General features: G+C 35.7%; 1 protein-coding gene across 16 annotated transcripts in view; it reads left to right on the top strand.

The window, feature by feature from the left end:
• Window positions 1-18,243, top strand: part of PARD3 (par-3 family cell polarity regulator) — a 426,281-nt gene that overhangs the window by 216,277 nt on the left and 191,761 nt on the right. For all 16 annotated transcript variants that reach the window (XM_048952157.1, XM_048952158.1, XM_048952142.1 and 13 more), the window contains 4 exons: window positions 3,004-3,129; window positions 4,339-4,721; window positions 15,082-15,221; window positions 16,788-16,916. In XM_048952157.1, the coding sequence (XP_048808114.1) occupies window positions 3,004-3,129; window positions 4,339-4,721; window positions 15,082-15,221; window positions 16,788-16,916 (778 nt within the window). The remainder of the gene's footprint in view (window positions 1-3,003; window positions 3,130-4,338; window positions 4,722-15,081; window positions 15,222-16,787; window positions 16,917-18,243) is intronic.

Below are 18,243 nucleotides of genomic sequence, written 5' to 3' on the forward strand. Positions count from 1 at the left end.
AGGTTCAAAGATGTAGGTAGGTGAATTAAATTTAAGAAATGAGAAACCATGCATAAAGATGTCTTGCATTAATAATTTATTAATATTACTTCAAGATGCAAATTAGTAGAAAGTTATATTTCTAGAAAAATGCTATGCAAAAGCCATTAATAGGCCAATTGCCTTGTATTCGTAAGTATGTGCAGATGTTGCAATGAAGTAATCATAGTATTTTACATAGTGAATAATTGCCACAATGTTAACTTTGAGTATTGTAGTTTATGTAAAATGTTTTATATCTACTATGATAATATCTTGAGATTTCTGATCTACAGCTATACAAACAAAAGGTCTTTTGCAGTTACTATGTATGCTGTCATGTAACCATTATGTACACTTCCAAATTATGAATTCTGTGGGCATTATAGTGGGCACACCCACATGGAACTGCCGTTGGGTATGAAGTAAGAGGAAAGGAAGAGCAGACGCTGTCCTTGCCTCTCCTCCTTCAAATATTGTGGTGCTTTTCTCTCAAGTATAATCTTTTCACTTCTGATTTTTAATTGCTCTTTCCCTTTTAGAGATAACTTTCAATAACTTCACATTGTGGGCTCTACCCACATTGTCTACCCAGAGAAATTCAACAGTTTACATGTGAAAACGTAGCAAATTTCTATTCTAAACATCCATTTTAAATGTATCAAAGCTGTAATTCTGATAAAATGAATGTTGTTAAGTCATACATATATTTGTCTTTTTCTTAGAGAAATGGACATACTTTTATCGTTGACATTCGTAAATATTATGTTAATTCTTTCTGAAACTAAAAACATAATGCTTTAAGTTTTGTTTTCTAGAATTTTTGTTGTCAAAAAAAAAAAAAAGCCTGAGATTGTACTCAAGGCTTATAGCAGTGAATGGAAGTAAAAAAGAACAACTATTTTAAAATTTTCTTCTGTGTTTCACTTCCTGTGACAATTTCTCAACAAATAACAAATGTTAGCACAATTATTACAGCAGAACATGATCATTAAGCTAATGTTCGGTTGTTATGGGTTCTAAGATTTTTTATTTCATGCAAACTGTTACAAACTATTTGTGGGAATGGCAAACAGTAAACCACCTAAAACCATCTCAACAGTACTTCCCAGATCATATCCTAAAAATAAAGTGTTTCCCTATGTAGGTGACTACTAGCTAGGTTTTGACTTTGGAAAAATGCTATTTTTTAAGGGAGATGTGGGGTTGTTGAAAGGAATCTACAAAAAGTGGAATTTTCCAAACCCAGAGCGTATCAAAGTGGAATGGGGAAGGATAGGACTAGATACACACCAGTACCTGTTTTGTTTTCCAAATATTTTCTGAAATGCTTGGATTCTATAGGAATGATACTTCAACTTGATGGAATGTTTCTGGTCATTGTGTTTGCCACTGTTACTGCAAAGAAACAGATTGCTAATTGTTACAGCTGAGCTAAAGTCGATCCCTATCACAGTCGGCATCAGTGGCTGCATCCAAGCGGTCCATTGGGAACCAAATGAGGGTGTTGAAGGTTTGCCACTTATGGGACCTCTGGAGGCTGAAGATTAGGCTTGCAGTATGCTGGATTTTTGTAAAATACACGGTATCAGTTGAAGACAGAATAGTATCAGTTAAATGTTATTGTCTAATTCAGGCTTAGTTTGATGATTTGTGTTGTCAAAATGATTTATGTTGTTTTTCTCAGAGTCTGTTTACATGTACAGATTCTTTCAGCATCATGCCTTAATGTCTCTAGAAGTTTCCAAAGTGGAAATACTGAAAAAATTGTTTCTTTTACTCCTTCATCTGGCTTGTAAAGAGAAAGCATGACTGTTCTGTAAAATAAATGTCTTGCAGGCATATGTTGGTGCTATCTTGAGATATTTAGGATTTAAAGTGGAAGACAAAGTTAAAGTTAATTTTGCTATTCTGACCCATTTGATGAAGTGCTCAAGTACATATCTAATTTTTGAATCATAAGGAGTCCATTTAGTCATCACTGACTACTTATTTTCTTTGAGGTATTTGTGAACTGCAGTGCTATGTTTATTGTAATTTTTGTTCTAAAAGGCATATTGTAATTTTGCAATTCCTGTCATGCAGCTAAGGGCTGCCTTGTATGCTGTGAATTTGACCCTCTAATACACCCTGTAAAGCTGATATTTAAAACAAAGAAACGAACAAACGAAACAGAATTCAGTGTTGGTGCAAGAATAATCCTGAAGATTTAATTCTTCCTCAAAACAAGAGTTCATTTATTGAAATAGGACTGACTTTTCAGACAGTCCTACCAATACTTCAGAAATTCCCTCTTCAGGATCCATTTCATAATTTGGGCTGAATATTTATTTGTATTTTCTCTCTCTGAATGTCAGCAAGATGACACTGTACATAAGCACTAAGGCAGAGGTGGTCAACTCACTGCACAGAAGCTATCAAATGGTAATTGTTTATTACTGAACCAATTCATCTAAGATAATACACTGAATTAAAAATGACATTTATGTTTTTATTTTTAGTTTCCTCTTTGCTGTCTTGTAAGAAAAGTTAAGGCTTACAATAAATGAGTGAGATGACCCCACATTTCACTTGCACAGGAGCAGTAATGAATGGCTGTCATAATCTTTGCTAATTCAGAAGTTGAGTTTTTAAGTTGAATTCGTTCAACTTCAGTTAACCATTAACAAAAGATGTGCATGGAACTTCTTGGTGCTAAGTTCTACTCTTCAGATATCTATGCCTTTTTCAAGAATAGATCTGATGTCCTCATACTCATTGATACTCTTAAATGACATGCTTGTTTCACCTAGGGTCTCTGTTTCATGGATAATGGATAATAATTCAGGTAATGCTTGTAAATTATTTGAAAAGTTGGTGTCCTGTGCCCAGGTGAAGATGTTTTAAAATTCAGTTTCTATAATGATTATGATTAAATACCGTCTGTATGATGTTATATACTGCAAACTCTTGGAACTGTAATCATTTGTAATCTTAATGTTCCAGAACCCTGGGGCTACTAGTAAAGCGACTGGAGAAAGGTGGAAAAGCTGAACAAGAAAATCTTTTTTGTGAGAATGATTGTATTGTCAGGATTAACGATGGGGACCTTCGGAATAGGAGATTTGAACAGTAAGTTTACTTACTGCATGATACATTTTGTTATTTAATTGTTAGCAGTGCACCATGCAGTAGTCTGGGGCAATACAGTATTTAAGTAAAAATGATCTAAGCTTGATTTGGACCAGTGTAGCCATAGTACAAAAATTCAAGATAGCTGTTGTCATTAGAATATACACAGTTCCCATTTGATTCTTTTTGCTGTGGTTTTGAACATTACAGACTTCGACTTCTTACACTGATAAACTGTTTATCATAAAGTTCCCACATGATTTTTGCTTTTATACTTGCAATACATTATGTTCAATATACACAAAGAACAGAGAGGCTTTATTTTTTAACATCTTAAAAATAATTATAGTTTTATGTGTGGAAACTAAAGGGACTATATAGAGAAAGTTTCTGGAGAAGTTTAAGACATGGTAAATTTTTGTGTAATGGAAGTCTGAAGTTGGTAGAATCCTGAAGGAGTAAACGAGAAAGACTTGTAACACTGAAATCAGTTTGTATGTCACACACAGATAATTAAAGTAGAAAGCAGAAAAGAGATATGCAGAAAATGTCTGATTTTAAACATGCTACATATGTTGAGAGTCAGAAGAATATCATTCAGGCTGATTGTCCTGTACTTTAACAGTGATTTGAAATGCTTTCTTTATATCTTTATCCGTTATTGGAACATGACCCCTTAACCATATGGTAAAAAGTACCTTGTCTCCACTGAGATTCTGAATCAAAATGTAAGCCTGAGGAGACTTTTTGACTTTGGTGTATTTCTCATTGTGACCTAGTGCCCAATGTCTGCTTATGACCTAGTCTTTGTATAAAGTGTAATTTTCATTCCAATAATTCTGTCGTCACTGCGATTACTGTATAAGCAATACTGTGTAAGCAATTATCAAGGTTCAAAGCAACAAAGTATGTTACAATCCTTCCACAGAACAATCTGCCTTTCAAGATTGTGGTTAAAATTTTTGCTTTTCTTAGTATTTGGAATGTTAGTTTTTAAACATATTTAACCATTGTATTACCCTAAGGCAATAAAGTTAGCAACAGGCAGACAAAGAAAACTAATGAACAGATTCAGGTTTTATACTTTATGCCTCAATTTCTGCTATTCTGTCAGCTCATGTTGCTTAATTAACATCAGTAATTATGCTTATAATGTCTTGCAGTCCGCCAGTCCTAATTTGCTAATTTTCTGTTCATTTTGAAACCTAGAGCACAGCATATGTTTCGCCAAGCCATGCGTACGCCATTCATTTGGTTCCATGTGGTCCCTGCAGCAAATAAAGAACAGTACGAGCAATTGTCCCAAAGCGAGAAGAACATGTACTACTCCAATCGGTTCAGCCCTGATTCCCAGTATAACGACAGCAAAAATATTCACAATTCTGGACTTCACACGTTACAAAGAATGTCTAGAGCGGGTAACCAGTCTGATCAGACCGAGTCCTACTCGCAGCTACCTCATAGTGTGAGTTCATCAGGGAAACCACCATCGGGCCTGGCACCGTCGCCTCAGAAAGTTCTCACCTCCACTGCAAACAGCGGGTATAACACCAAAAAGATAGGGAAGAGGCTCAGTATACAGCTAAGAAAAGGTAAGGCACCAGTGCATTTCTCACATACTGTAAGATATATGGGTGTAGTGTATGTCCTTGTGTGCAGTGCCATTATATTAGGCAAGGCAGTTTGCAGTAGCATAGGAATGGCAGTGGATTTATTTCTGAAACACAGATGCTACTGGCATTCTCAAGCCAAATGGTTGCGTTGTCCGCAACAGCAGTCTTGCATTCAGTGTGTGCAACATATTTACAGAAGACCATTTTTGAGAAGGCTGTGACCTTATTTCCTATCTGTTAACAAAAAAAGAGAAGTGCTGTGGGTTTTACAGCTTCTGTTGGCCAAGACCCAGGGAGTAAAGAATTATTTAACTAATAAAAGTAAATAAGCTAAAATGGCCTATATTTTGTAATTTCTGTATATTTTCTGTATACTCTGTATTTTCTGTAGATTTCTGAACTTTATGGTTAGCACGACTTTTCAAATTGCTGTTTTACTGTTAGATTTTAAAAGTCTGTTGAATTGAGTTGGTAATATGGACTTGGTTATTTCTAGTTAGCATGTTTTTCTTAAATCCACTGGGATGTGAAAGATATTGTTTAAACTGTAGAGATGAAATGTGATATTTCCTATCTGATGTAATTTGAATAAGGCTGAGAGACTTTAAGAGCAGAGAAGAAAGTGGTGCATGCTTATCTTGACATCTGTCTTGTATGTATATACTACATGTAGATGCAATGGTACACCCATGGAATTTTTATCATATAGTAAATGCCCTTAGTGAGAAAGTTTGATATTTTTATATAATCACTATCTAGATGCTTTAAAGATTGTTTAAGTTACAGTGAAATGGTATTTAGATGCAAGTATTTCTTACCTCCTGATAAATGCTTTTTAAAGGATTATGCATGCTGTAAGCTCTGTGATATTAGAATGAGTATGTTTAGGGTATGTATAATTTTGTCTCTAGGAACAAGAACAGTATTTACATTTTGCAACAAAAAGTTTACCTGTGTGACAACATTCTTCATGAACTTTGTTTTCCTCTTAGGAAATTGTATTTTCCTGGTGTTGATAATGTTTAATTATTGTTTTAGTAGAAAGATATCAGAGACAATGCATTGAATGGTAGAGATTTTAGTTTCACAGGTGCCAGGCTTCTTGTCACATTATCATCATGCTTTCTTTTCTATGAACTTCATGTGAACCACCAGATTGTGTCTTTCTGGTTGCTGAATTTTAAGCTCCACAAACTTAGATGACATAAGGTTGAGTTGACAGTTTGCTTCTGTTGTTGATGCTCCTTCAAGAAATACTTGAGGCCATCAGCTCAAGTCAGCCTGTTTGGAAAAGCATTTTGCTATTCGATGTGTAAGGAATTACTGTGCTTACAAGCAAACTCTCAGTCACTGCAGACTTTTACCTATTATTTTTTGTGTCCATTGGAAGCCTATAGAAATGTCATTTGGACATTATATAAAATAATTCCTAGCCAGGAGTGTAAATACAGTTTTCAAATAATTTAAAACCATCAACAAATGTATATGGAATATTGAAAAATAACATTTTTGCACGAAACATGTGACAGAAGTGGTAAGAGAATGTAATTGTGATTTATTATGGATACTTTGACTGTGATATGAGTTTATCTTGGTCCTCTTGCACTGGATAATATTTCATCAATAATTACTCCCCCAAGTTCGTTAATAGCTTTGCTAGCACCACTATTTTAGATGGTTTTGCAGAGGAGGAGATACCTGCTACCTGCTGATGGAAAGTGATCTACAAAGATACTTAACATCTAGTTCACACCAGAAAATATTGGATGTCTCTAATGCTAAAAAAAGCTTTAAAACCCATATCTAAATTATATTTCAGATGTTTGTAGGGAATATTTGCTCTTACTGCTCCTCATATGAGAGTAATACATTTGTAGAAATTACACCTAGCTCAGATGATGGAGAGACAGAGAGGAACTATTTAGTGTTCTGTTCTTTACGCATGGTGAAATTAAAAAAAATTAAATATCTGTTCATAAAGAAGGATGCCTTTATATCACTGCTGTCTTTCATGTGTCCGTGTAATCCACTGTGAGAAGAATTAATAACGTGAGTGTTAATATCCACTGCAAGGCCTCCCATTTTGCCTTGCATTTGATCACATAACAGTGATTTGATCACTGTTAACATAAATGCGGAATAACAATCAAAGTAAAACACTAAAGTATACCCCAAGTTTGTTACAGATACAAGTACAACAAGGATGTTGATTGTTTCTAATGAAGGATGTTGTAATAACACAAGCTTTATGGAAACTTTACAAATGTGCTTTCTTTGTGGCTAACAGACAGCAGTTATTTCACCAATTATCATCATTAAATTTGAAAAATGAGTACTGAGGCATACAAGCTTCATCTTGAAATTCACATTTTATTTAACCTGGGTATTCTGGTTAATGATGTAGTATATGAGAGTTGACTCCTTTTTATTACAAGGAGAGCTTTATTACAGCTGTGTTTCTGTGTATTGCATGAGCTATATTATATAAAATGACACAGTAAGATAGCCCTACAGTATGTGCTTCTGTAATTATGATTTCTTAATATTTATTGCTGTTTTGGCATTTTAAAATAACCTGAACTTTCATAGGATCTAGCAGTTTAATAAAGTCAGAAGAGAAGGTCAGTCATATGTTTCAGTCAATGCAGAATGTTTGTTGGCTTTTCTAAATGAAAATGGATATCTGTTTATCTTTCCTTAAAGGTCAGGGCCTGAACTTTTAGCATATAGATGTAGGGTTTATTACTGATATTCAAATGCTATTAAGGGTGTATAACAATCTGGCTTAATAGTTCACACAAATTAAGATAGCACAAGAGATGACAGCCATCCTGTTTATATATATTTTGATGTAAAATCACAGTATGTACAAATAAATAAAGCAGTTCTTAACAGCTAATAGATAGAGAAAATAAGATCACTGATATAACACAAGTAATATAGTAAGTGTCAGGACAAATTTTGATCTCATATACAAAAGTACAGTTCCAGAGTGATTTTTTATTTATTTTTTTTTTTTTTGCCAGCAAGAGCCAATACAGTTGAGAGAGAAATTTAGACCAGCACTTAGAAATAATAAATAACCTATCATTCAACAAAAGATTCTAAGGCTCAAGTCTCTGAGCTCTTGTGGCATTTAACCTGATGCTCACTAAAGCATTCAAAATGCTGCTTTTCAGTTGGATGTTATATTAATCAGATTTCACATATACTCTTTTTTTACATCACTGTTCTAAGAAAAACCTGAAGTACTCAATCTTTGAATTAGCTTCCTCAAATTTGATTGCCCTTAAATATGGTAATACTCACTGTGTTGGATCATATCTATCTATAACTACATTTTTGTCTGACTAAATTAAATATATCATTCTTCACCTAAAATGTCAAATCTGAGCTCTTATTTTCTAAGTTGATTCTTTTCTTTGTTGGGCAGGGAAGAACTTGATGAGATTTAACAGGAGCAAGTGTAGAGTCTTGCACCTGGGGAAGAATAACTGCATGTAGCATTACAGGTTAGAGGATGACCTGCTGGAGATGGCCCTTGTGGCCAAGAAGGCCAATGGTATCCCAGAGTTCATTAAAAAGATCACGGCTAACAAGTTGAGGAATGTGATCCTTCCTCTCTACTCTGCCCTGGTGAGGCAACACTTAGACTACTGTGTCCAGTTCCAGGCTCCCCAGTTCAAAAAAGACAGGGATTTCCTAGAAAGAGTCCAGCAGAGCCCCACAAAGATGATAAATAGCCTGGAGCATCTCCTGTATGAGGAAAGGCTAAGTAACCTGGGTCTGTTTAGCCTGCAGACAAGATGACTGTGGGAGGGTCTGATTAATGTTTATAAATATCTAAAGGGAGATGGGGGGCAAATGGGTGAAGCCAGTCTCTTGTTGGTGTGCAGTGATAGGACAAGGAGTAATGGCCAAAAATTTGAACAGAGGAAGTTCCATGCTATTGTGCGGAAGAACTTCTTTGCAGTAAGAATGACAAAGCACTGGAACAGAGTGCCAGAGAGGTTGTGGAGTCTCCATCTATGGAGATATTCAAGACCTGTCTGGATACCTACCCGTGCGACCTATTGTAGGGTACTTGCTTTTGCAGGGGGGTTGGACTCAAGTTTCCTTCTAATTCCTGCGATTCTGTGATTCCAGTTCCATCAAATATTTCCTTGTTTTCTCTTTGAAGAATTCTTTACAGTTGGGCTTCAGTGTGTATCTCTGTGCTCCCAGAGCACAGCTTAACTGCCAGCCATAGCCCAAAGGGTATTTATCTCTTGCAAAATATTATAGCTTCAAGAGAAAGAATGAAGTGATGGAAGTAAAAAACAGCCTAACAGCCAGAAAGCTGTAGGAATTGCCGGGTCTGTCACAGAAAGGGCCTCGTACCATGTTCTAGGAGATGCTTAGGTCTGAAGGAGGCACTTCAGTGCACAACAGAGAAAAATGTGTAGTTTTTTTTATGTGAGGAGAATTACAAGACTTCTTGCTCTTCAGTTTCCTCTTGGATCCCTGTTTGCTTGTTCCCCCTTCTGTAGTTGCTAATGATGCCTCTTATTGCACCTTAACACTGAAGACCTACCAGGTGCCTGGTCACTGCACAGTGTAGCACTGCAGAACTCAGCCTTGCAACACACCTCTTTTTTTTTTTTAAAAAAAGAAATAATTAGAGGCAGAAATGAGTTCTTATGGATAGCTTGTAAGAAAGCTAAATTAAAGTATAAAAAAAGAAATTAAGGTATATAAAATATATTAAGATATTGAATGCATCCAGAGGGTAACAAAACTGGTCACAGGGCATGAAGGCTTGTCGTCTGAGGAGGGGCTGAGGTTATGTGGCTGTCCATTCCAGAGAAAAGGAAGCCAGGAGGTGACTTCACTGCTGTCTGCAGCTCCCTGAATAGAGGAAACAGAGGGAGGTTCTGGGCTCTGCTCTTGGAAACTGATGACAGGATGGGAACAGCACAAAGATGCATCAGGGTGGTTCAGACTGGGTTTGGGAAAAAATTTCTTTACCTTGAGGGTTTTCAAACACTGGAACAGGCTTCCTGGAGAGGTAGGTGACTGATGCCCCATGCCTATCGGCGCTCAAGAATCGTTTGGATAGTGCCCTTAAAATTACACTTGGTTAGCAATGAAGTGGTCACTGGACTTAATGATCTTGTAGGTACCTTCTAACCAAACTGTTCTAGAATTATATCATATTTGCTGTGAAGTAAAGTGTATGGATAGAAAATCACTTGTTTTACTTGTGTTAAATGGTTTATACAGTGCAGCAATAAAACATGGAATCCTAAACTTGACTATTAAATTATCCTGCATTATGTATCTGAACTGTACAGATTTACATGCATTTTTCATCATATTCTCTTGTTTTCCCACGTTTTTTTTTCAGCCAGACTTTGAACTGACATTTTAAATTTTTATTTAAAATTTCTTTTGAAATGATTGAAATGTTCTCTTAGAAGCAGGCTGATTTTAGATTTTCTTTGGAGATGCAGTAGTGGTATTTGTCACTTCTGAAATGTAGTATATTCCTAAATTGTTTAAGTGACCTTGAGAAGTAAGATTCAGAAGTGAAGCAAATAACTTTTAGCATTACTACCCACTGAAGAAGAATACCTTTCCTTTTTTTTTTTTTTTTTTTTTTTTTTTTCATACTTCTGATCATTATGTACTAGGAGTCTTAAAGAATGAAAAAAAAAAGAGAGAATGTTCATTCCAAACCATGCAACTGCATAAAAAATGAACATGCAATTATTTGTATTGTTTGGGTGTGTGGCTGCAGCAATTTTATAGACAGCTAAGAAACAGACTCATAAACAGTCATTTGCGTCCACAATAATGCTGATATTCTGAAAATATGGAGCTTAAATTAAAGGCAGTAAACCAACTTCTCAGGAAGTATCTAAAATGGTCTTGGTTAGATTATTGAAGCCCCTAATGATGAGGAGAGGATATTTTCAGTTCAATTCTTGCATGAGGTTCAGTCCTTAGCAAAAACTACTTTCTAGGGTAAAATAATAGGATAATTATTTTGGAAATCATCCATCCATCCACAGATCTCAAGGAACAGTCCATGGTGAAAAAGCAGGAATTTGAAATGCTTGGAAAGAGAGCATTTACTGTGATTATTGCCACTAAATGCTCAGCCCTTCTAGTTAGTTTTGTTGTAATGTTATCTCTCCCCTTATAGTTGATAATTTCATAATCCAATGCTTTCATTAAGTGGAGATGTTTTATTTTGTAATTCAGTTGTTTAAACTACTTTGTGTCATGAACTGTTAATATTAACCAATATCCCTTATTATTTTATGAAAATGAGATTGTGTTCTTTGTCTGTACTTTTCCTTTACAATCCTTTATTCCATCTGAAAACTGTTCACCCACATGGATTTTCCATATTTAGGATGTTATAAAATTTTGTCTGCGTCCTTTGTACTAGCAAATTGCCCAATTGTATCATTATAAAATATTTTGATAAAAATGTCTTAGAAAGCACCTGAAAACTCATGTACATTGTCTTAAATTAGAGGACAAAGAAGAGCATGAATTACTTCAAGCTCTGCTTACACTCCTGAAGGGGAAAATACTATAAGATACGTACTGTAAATAGTATACAGTACAGATCTTTCAGATTTTCCTCATTCAGTCTCTGAATTAATGTCCTGTAGAGAGTGACGTGTAAGCAGTGGAAGCAGTGTCGAGGAGATGACTGCTTTTTGTCTCATGTTCTGGCAGTATTTTTCCCCAGGGGCCCATTTTGCTCTGGAGAATTTAGACCTGCTGTTGGTGCTGATTGAGGACTGCACAATTTTTGATGCAGAGGAGGAGCCTTGGAAAATGAGAAATGTTACTCCAGACACTCTTCCTACAGTCTAGAAGATAAACATAACGTTACTGAGAAATTAAACACTTCTTTACTGGGAGATAACAGAAAATCTAGCACTCTCCAGTAAGGTTTAAAAATTATTTTAACATCCTATCAGTTTGTGATCAGACTAATTCCAAATGATTAGGTAGTGTTCATTTTGAACAAATGTTTAACGATTTCCATGAAGGATCTTTCTTTTTCCGTATCTTATTGCTAATAGAACCAATATCCTCCAAAGCACCAACTGGAGCATTAAATCTGCCTCAATTCTGTTTGCACAACAGAGCTGCTTTGCTATTGCCTCTGCTGTTTTTATTCACCTAGTACTTCTTTGTCTTCAGGTTGGAGCTGGCTGAGCACTTTCAGGTAATGTGACCTTAGGAGGTGTGCTCAAAATGGCATTCAGGAGAAAAGGGGAGCTCTAACTTGTTGAGAGAGCTGCTGATTTATCAAAAGGAGCTTAAGAATTTGCATTACACAAATTAGTGGGTGATTGTTAAACATCATTATCACTTGGTGTAATTTGATAGTTGTCAGAGATGACAACTATAGAGTGAAGAAGACGTGTTCTGCTGTCACTGATTTCAAAATCTCTAAGATATTGCATTGAACATAGCTTAGATAATCTAGACCTTGCAAGCTAAAGCTCCTGACTTTGAGTAGGACTCTCTTTGTTTTCAAAAAGATGGAAATTCCTTATTCTTTCACCTCTTATACTGGTTTGTCATGTCCAGTTTCTCCCATTTTAATGCTTTTTTGTTATAAATCAGAGGTATCATGTTGCATTGCCTCCTACAGTATCAGAGGCGTCTACAGCATGTTTGCACAGTTAGCCTACCTCACAATTTTACATTCTCATGACTGAATATATTTTAGCAATGGGGAGATATTTTTTGTCCATTGCTGTTAATGGGGCAACTAAAATGCATGGAGTAGGGATAACTGAATAAATTTTGTGTATAAAAAGGAAGAAGAAAAGGAAAAAAAATGTTCGGAACAATCCAGTCACTGAAATCATATTTATTTTTGGCCACACCCATTTATCTCCCTGTGTCGTCAATCCTAACTTAAATATAATTAAGCATGGCAGTTTGTGAAGCTGCATTGTCCAGCTAAGGGCAGCTCTAGAACACCAATAGCATAGTGATGCTGTGAAACAGCCAGCTGTAAATGAAGCCAAGAGCTGCCTCATACAAAGCTGCAGAAAGCAGCAGAGCGGAATGAAACCCAAGTCAAAGCCCTTTCTTTCCACAGAAACGAGTAATTAGAATTTTATTCTGCTAATATCTGGACTCAGTGTGGATCTTCAGCGTTCTTCTCACTTTGGTCAAGTCTTTCTGAAGAGTTGACAGCAGAAAATGCCCCAGTCCAAGCTTCTATTCTGTGCACAGTTGTAATGTGAATGTTTCATCTTCTGTTTTGGTTTTTTTTTTCTGGGGGGCTTACAGTGGAGTGTGTGTGAACCAGGCATCTGTAATAACACCATGATCAAGCTGTGGGAATTAAGCTTATTAATAATGAAATATTGTCCTGGGCATGTTGTCACACTCTGATAGCACTTTAGAAATCTTAGCGCACAAAACATGTATTTGAACAGCAGTTTTCTACACAGATCCTTAAATTAAGGAAGAGATAAATTCCATAAAAAGCGGAGATGCTACTTAAAAAACCCAACCTTTCACTTTTATAGATCATTTTCACATGTTGCAAGAAGCTAAAGAGATCTATGAATGTTTGAAGCATCATTAAAATTGTGAGGTCTCCAAAGTAAAATATGGATGTTCAGAGATCTAACATTTTTTCATCTGTATGTAATAGCACTGATAAATTTTATATCAGTCTGAAAATGACTGAAAACTTTCAAATTCAAATATCAGTTTTTTCATCTATCTCGAATGCTGCAGACATAAGGAAGGGAACTCGTGTCACTGAATTTGGAACTGATCCAAATTTCCTGAACCATCTGAGCTGCACACACTTGCTGTGGGTAAATCAGGACTTAGATACTTTCAAGATGAAGACTTTAAAAGGTTGTGTTTTCCAACCCCCCATCACCTGTGTCAAGTTCTTGATAACAAATTATATTGTGCTACATCTTAGTCAAATACAATTGTGCAGATTTCAGAATTATGTGTATAAGCTGATACCAACTACATTGAACTGTTCCTTCCTTTTTGCAAGTGTGAATATTAACATGCATAATAGAAAAACTGACTTAGCAAATGAACATGGAGAAGATTAAGGGTAAAATTAATTCAGGCTTTAACCTCAAGTAATTCTGTGTGTCCTTCACACAGGACGCACTAGAGGCTCCAGATTGAGGACTGTTGTATAAAATCAGTGACTGTCCCCATGATTGTATACATATTCTGTGTTGTGCAACTTTTAGGGACCATAACTATGCATGTGGAAAGGACCTCACGTAAAACTGATAGAGCTGAGACCTAACTGCAAGTTACCTAAGTCAGTCAGGTAGAAGTCTAAAAATCTAAAATCTAAATCTAGATTGGCCTTGAAATGTAGACGTATTTTGACAACTTCCGAGGTGTTTCAAATTGATGGTGCCACTCTGGAGGCTCTCGATCTGTCTGTCTGATTTTCATGCTGAGTTAAGCATTCTAAATGGACCTTGTCTGATGTGTAATGTCACAGAGACTTCAACCTAGAGTTTCAAAGATTGTCAATAACTTTGGATTCAGAGGGAAGATCACAAGTCCTGTTGCTGGTGGGGTATTACCATGAGGTACAATTCAGAGACGAATGTCTTCTAGATATGAGCAGGCCTCATTTTCCATATGTACAGGACTTTCTTGTAGATTTCTTATGGTCGTCTTGGAGGTCTGCATCAGCCAAGTGCTGTCAATTGCACAACCTTTTGGCCTGGCCCTGGCACCAGCTTGCACATCACTGCGTGGAACAGCATGTGAGGGATTTGCCAAGAGCCAGGTCAGAAGCCCATGGGGCAGAGGAGCTGCTGAAGAAATGAGCAGAAGGAATGAGACCACGAAGTTACGGTTCTGCCCATTCATGCTGGGGCCCATATGGGAGTTGACGAAGCCCTGTGGCGTCATGTCTAAGGACTTGCTGAAGAAGCTGCAGTAGAAAAAGAGGGGATTATTGACAATATCCAGATTGACATGGGGGAAGGCAGTGACAGGACATCAAATATGTTTTGTTCTGGTTCCTTGTCACTCATCTAATCTGAAATAGAAAGTTGGAAATATGGCAGTGACTTGGAAATCATAAGAACAGTGAGTTTCATGAAGGGCCTGCTAAGCCACCTGTGCCAAGAGTCACTACTTCAGTTATATTGTGCTTTTTTCCCCTCTCCTCTACAGTAACTATTATATCTTATATATTATTTTTTTCATGGATTGTATCAGTGAGATATGCATACATTCTGCTGAATGAAATTAAAATGCAATATAAAATAAAATGCATTTTCACAAGTAACATTATACATTCTTTATGCAGGTACAGAGGGCCTGGGATTTAGCATTACTTCAAGAGATGTTCCAATTGGTGGCTCTGCTCCAATTTATGTGAAAAACATCCTTCCAAGAGGTGCAGCTATTCAAGATGGGAGACTAAAAGCTGGAGACCGATTAATCGAGGTGAAGATGCATTGCATGTCTGTGTTTTGGCATGAACCCACAGTGTAATTTACTCCAAAAACTCTCAATAGCTTATATGACAGGGGAGTAGTGCTACTGAGAAACAAGGCTACTCCTGAAGGGAGAATGGCCTCAAGGGAATTAAATTCCCCTTAATATCTTCTTGCAGACCTAGCTGGAGTGATATCAGATGTCACCTTCCACAGCTCTTCATTGCTGTCCCTAAGCCAAATGACACTGGAGGTACAAGTGAGATTTGTGTAATTGCCTCTTTGTGCACTAACTTCACTTTTCTGCCAAACTGACTAAGTCAGCTTGAATTATTTCTAGAGCACATAGCCTTCTGTAATTATTGTAATTGCTGAAAGTATGTGAACGTAACCTGGATGACGTAGGTAGGAGACTGAGAGGCATCTAAAAAGATGATTATGGCATCTCAACCGTGTGAGCTGTGATCTTCTATGAGGGAAAAGAAGAAGATGGTTTCTAACACTGAGTTCCCTTGCTTCACATTGTTAATGTGCCCGCAGTGTTTCTGAAGAGACCTGAGAATACCCTGTCTTTCCCTGGCTTCTCCCTTCCTCAAGTTATCTCATGCATCCACACTGTGGAAAATGTTCCATTACATACTCCATACTTGGCTGTACTGTGTAAGTGGCATATGGAGGCCAAGGGATCAGATTACTGAAAATAAGCAAAAAAACCCAAAACCCTCCCCTATGTTCTTTTGGGGATAAAGAGTTTTCTACTTTGGGCACAGTTTATTTTGGAAGATATATTTAGAATGTATGTATGTATAACACCAATGTAAAGACAGAATCATGTTTGGATCACACACGTTGGTTTTCATCAAAAGAATTTTATGCAAAAAATTCGTGTAAAAATACTGGTAGATGAAACTGCTGTAGAGTATACTGTGTTCTGTTGTTGCTTAAGTGCAAGGAAACATTGCTGTTTTGATTCTTATTTGCATTCATATGTGAAGAATGCATGTTTAATTAGTAAGACAACATCTGGCATAATTTCTTATGTTCTTGAATGGAAATGAGAAAGTGTCATAAATAACAGTAGTGAGAGTGGAAAATGAGAAAAAGAAAAACATGAAGAAAGCCAGAGAAGAGATTGACTAGAAGAAGGAAATAACAAAGAAGAAAAAATTACTGTAAATATTAAATACGTGTGAAATAGTGTGGATAGTAATACTATGCGTGAAAGAGAAATAAAACAGCCATATAAAAGTTCAAATTAAATGTATTTGATAGAAGCACTTTGAGGTTTTGAGAGTACTTTGGCTACAGGTATGATCCAGGTTTCTGAAATATTTCTAGACAAAGTATATGTGGTCTGTTTCTCAAGATCACATAAATATAGTTTGAGTTTATTTGTGTAGTTTATTTTTATAATTTACAGCAATTTCTCTAAGTGATACTGACCCAGGAAGCAGTGCTTTTCAGTGGCATTTTTAAAAAATATCATCTCATGAGAATCAGATAAATTTTCTACATGAAATCTAATATTTTTCCTATTTTAGTGTCTTACCAAGTTCTAATATTTCCTTTGTCTCAGGTGAATGGAGTTGACTTAACAGGCAAAACTCAAGAGGAAGTTGTATCCTTGCTGAGAAGCACCAAGATGGGAGGGACTGTCAGCCTCCTGATTTTTCGACAGGAAGAAACATTCCACCCAAGGGAACTGGTGCGTAAAATAGAGAGAAGCTAAGAGATTTATTTAGATGAATGTGAGCAAATGATGTGATCTCTGTCACCTACTAGTAAACATATGCACTGCGTATAAGGAAACAAAATAGTATTTATTTAGGACATTTCACATGAATGTTTATTATCATCTTTGAGATCTAGTATTGGAATTAAATATTTGTTAGTAATGTATAAATGAGAATTTTACTTTGAGTGAAGATGTTTACTATAGAAGTAGCTATTGGATGAACTTTCTTTGAATGCATGGAGACAAGCAATTATTTCATATCTTTCACATGGACAAATCTATGCTTGAAAGCTTGCAATTTATCCCACTACTTGCTCACTAAAATATTTCAGTGCATATACAATTATGCCAAAACAGAATATGTAAACACCTAAAAAGTGGAATATATAAAAAACAGTAGCCTTTTTTGAATATAAATGAAATCTCTTTATGCAATGGAAACCCTGCAGTTATTAATTTATCAGGGTAATTCAAAAAATGTTTCTGAGAAATTTACATCAAATGGAAATAAAATGATGTTTCATATTGTACCTATTCCACTTGCATAATGTATACAGAAGTTTTCTCTGATAATTATTCAAGATAATTTCTGTTATGAAAAGATAGACGGTGAATGTAGCAGTCTTACTTTGTTCTGTATTCAATTAAACTGCTGAAGTTATCTATTATTTGTATTATCATAGCTATATATAGCTCTAAAAATAAATTATTTGGCTGCATTATCATAAAAATGGACAAATAAAAGTGGCTTGTAGTGTGATGAATAGATTCTATCATTTTTCTATTGGTTTTGTGTTATTTTGAATGCAAAAATAATAGATTTTTGTTTGGCCATTTCAAGACATTTAACATTAGTCTTTTATTTTCAAAACTACAATTAAACCTAGTAAGTCAAAATGACAGGGAATGTTGTAAACGTATCACAGTTTTAGCTGAGTATGCTTGGAATACGACTGAAAGTATTGATGCATCTACATGCAAGTTAAAATGAAGAGAAATGAACCATTTGAAATCATATTATGCCCTACATTAATGCTGCACCCATGAAAGCAATCTGTTTATAATTTCCTATGATGTGTAATTTTCACAGTATTGCTATCTTTCATAAAGGTGAATGAAAATGCTTTTTAAGTTTTCTAAATAAACTTAGAAATAAGAAAATTATTAATTTTGTGTATATTATTTCTATACTAAATATAGGAAAGTACATAATTAAATAGCGCGTAATTTAACTTTCTATTTTGTTTGAATGTCTTATAAAAAATATATGGTGTGAGTATGGCATGTATTTAATGAT

Source organism: Lagopus muta, chromosome 7 (genome assembly GCF_023343835.1).
Source record: "Lagopus muta isolate bLagMut1 chromosome 7, bLagMut1 primary, whole genome shotgun sequence".
In the NCBI taxonomy this organism is placed as follows: domain Eukaryota; kingdom Metazoa; phylum Chordata; class Aves; order Galliformes; family Phasianidae; genus Lagopus; species Lagopus muta.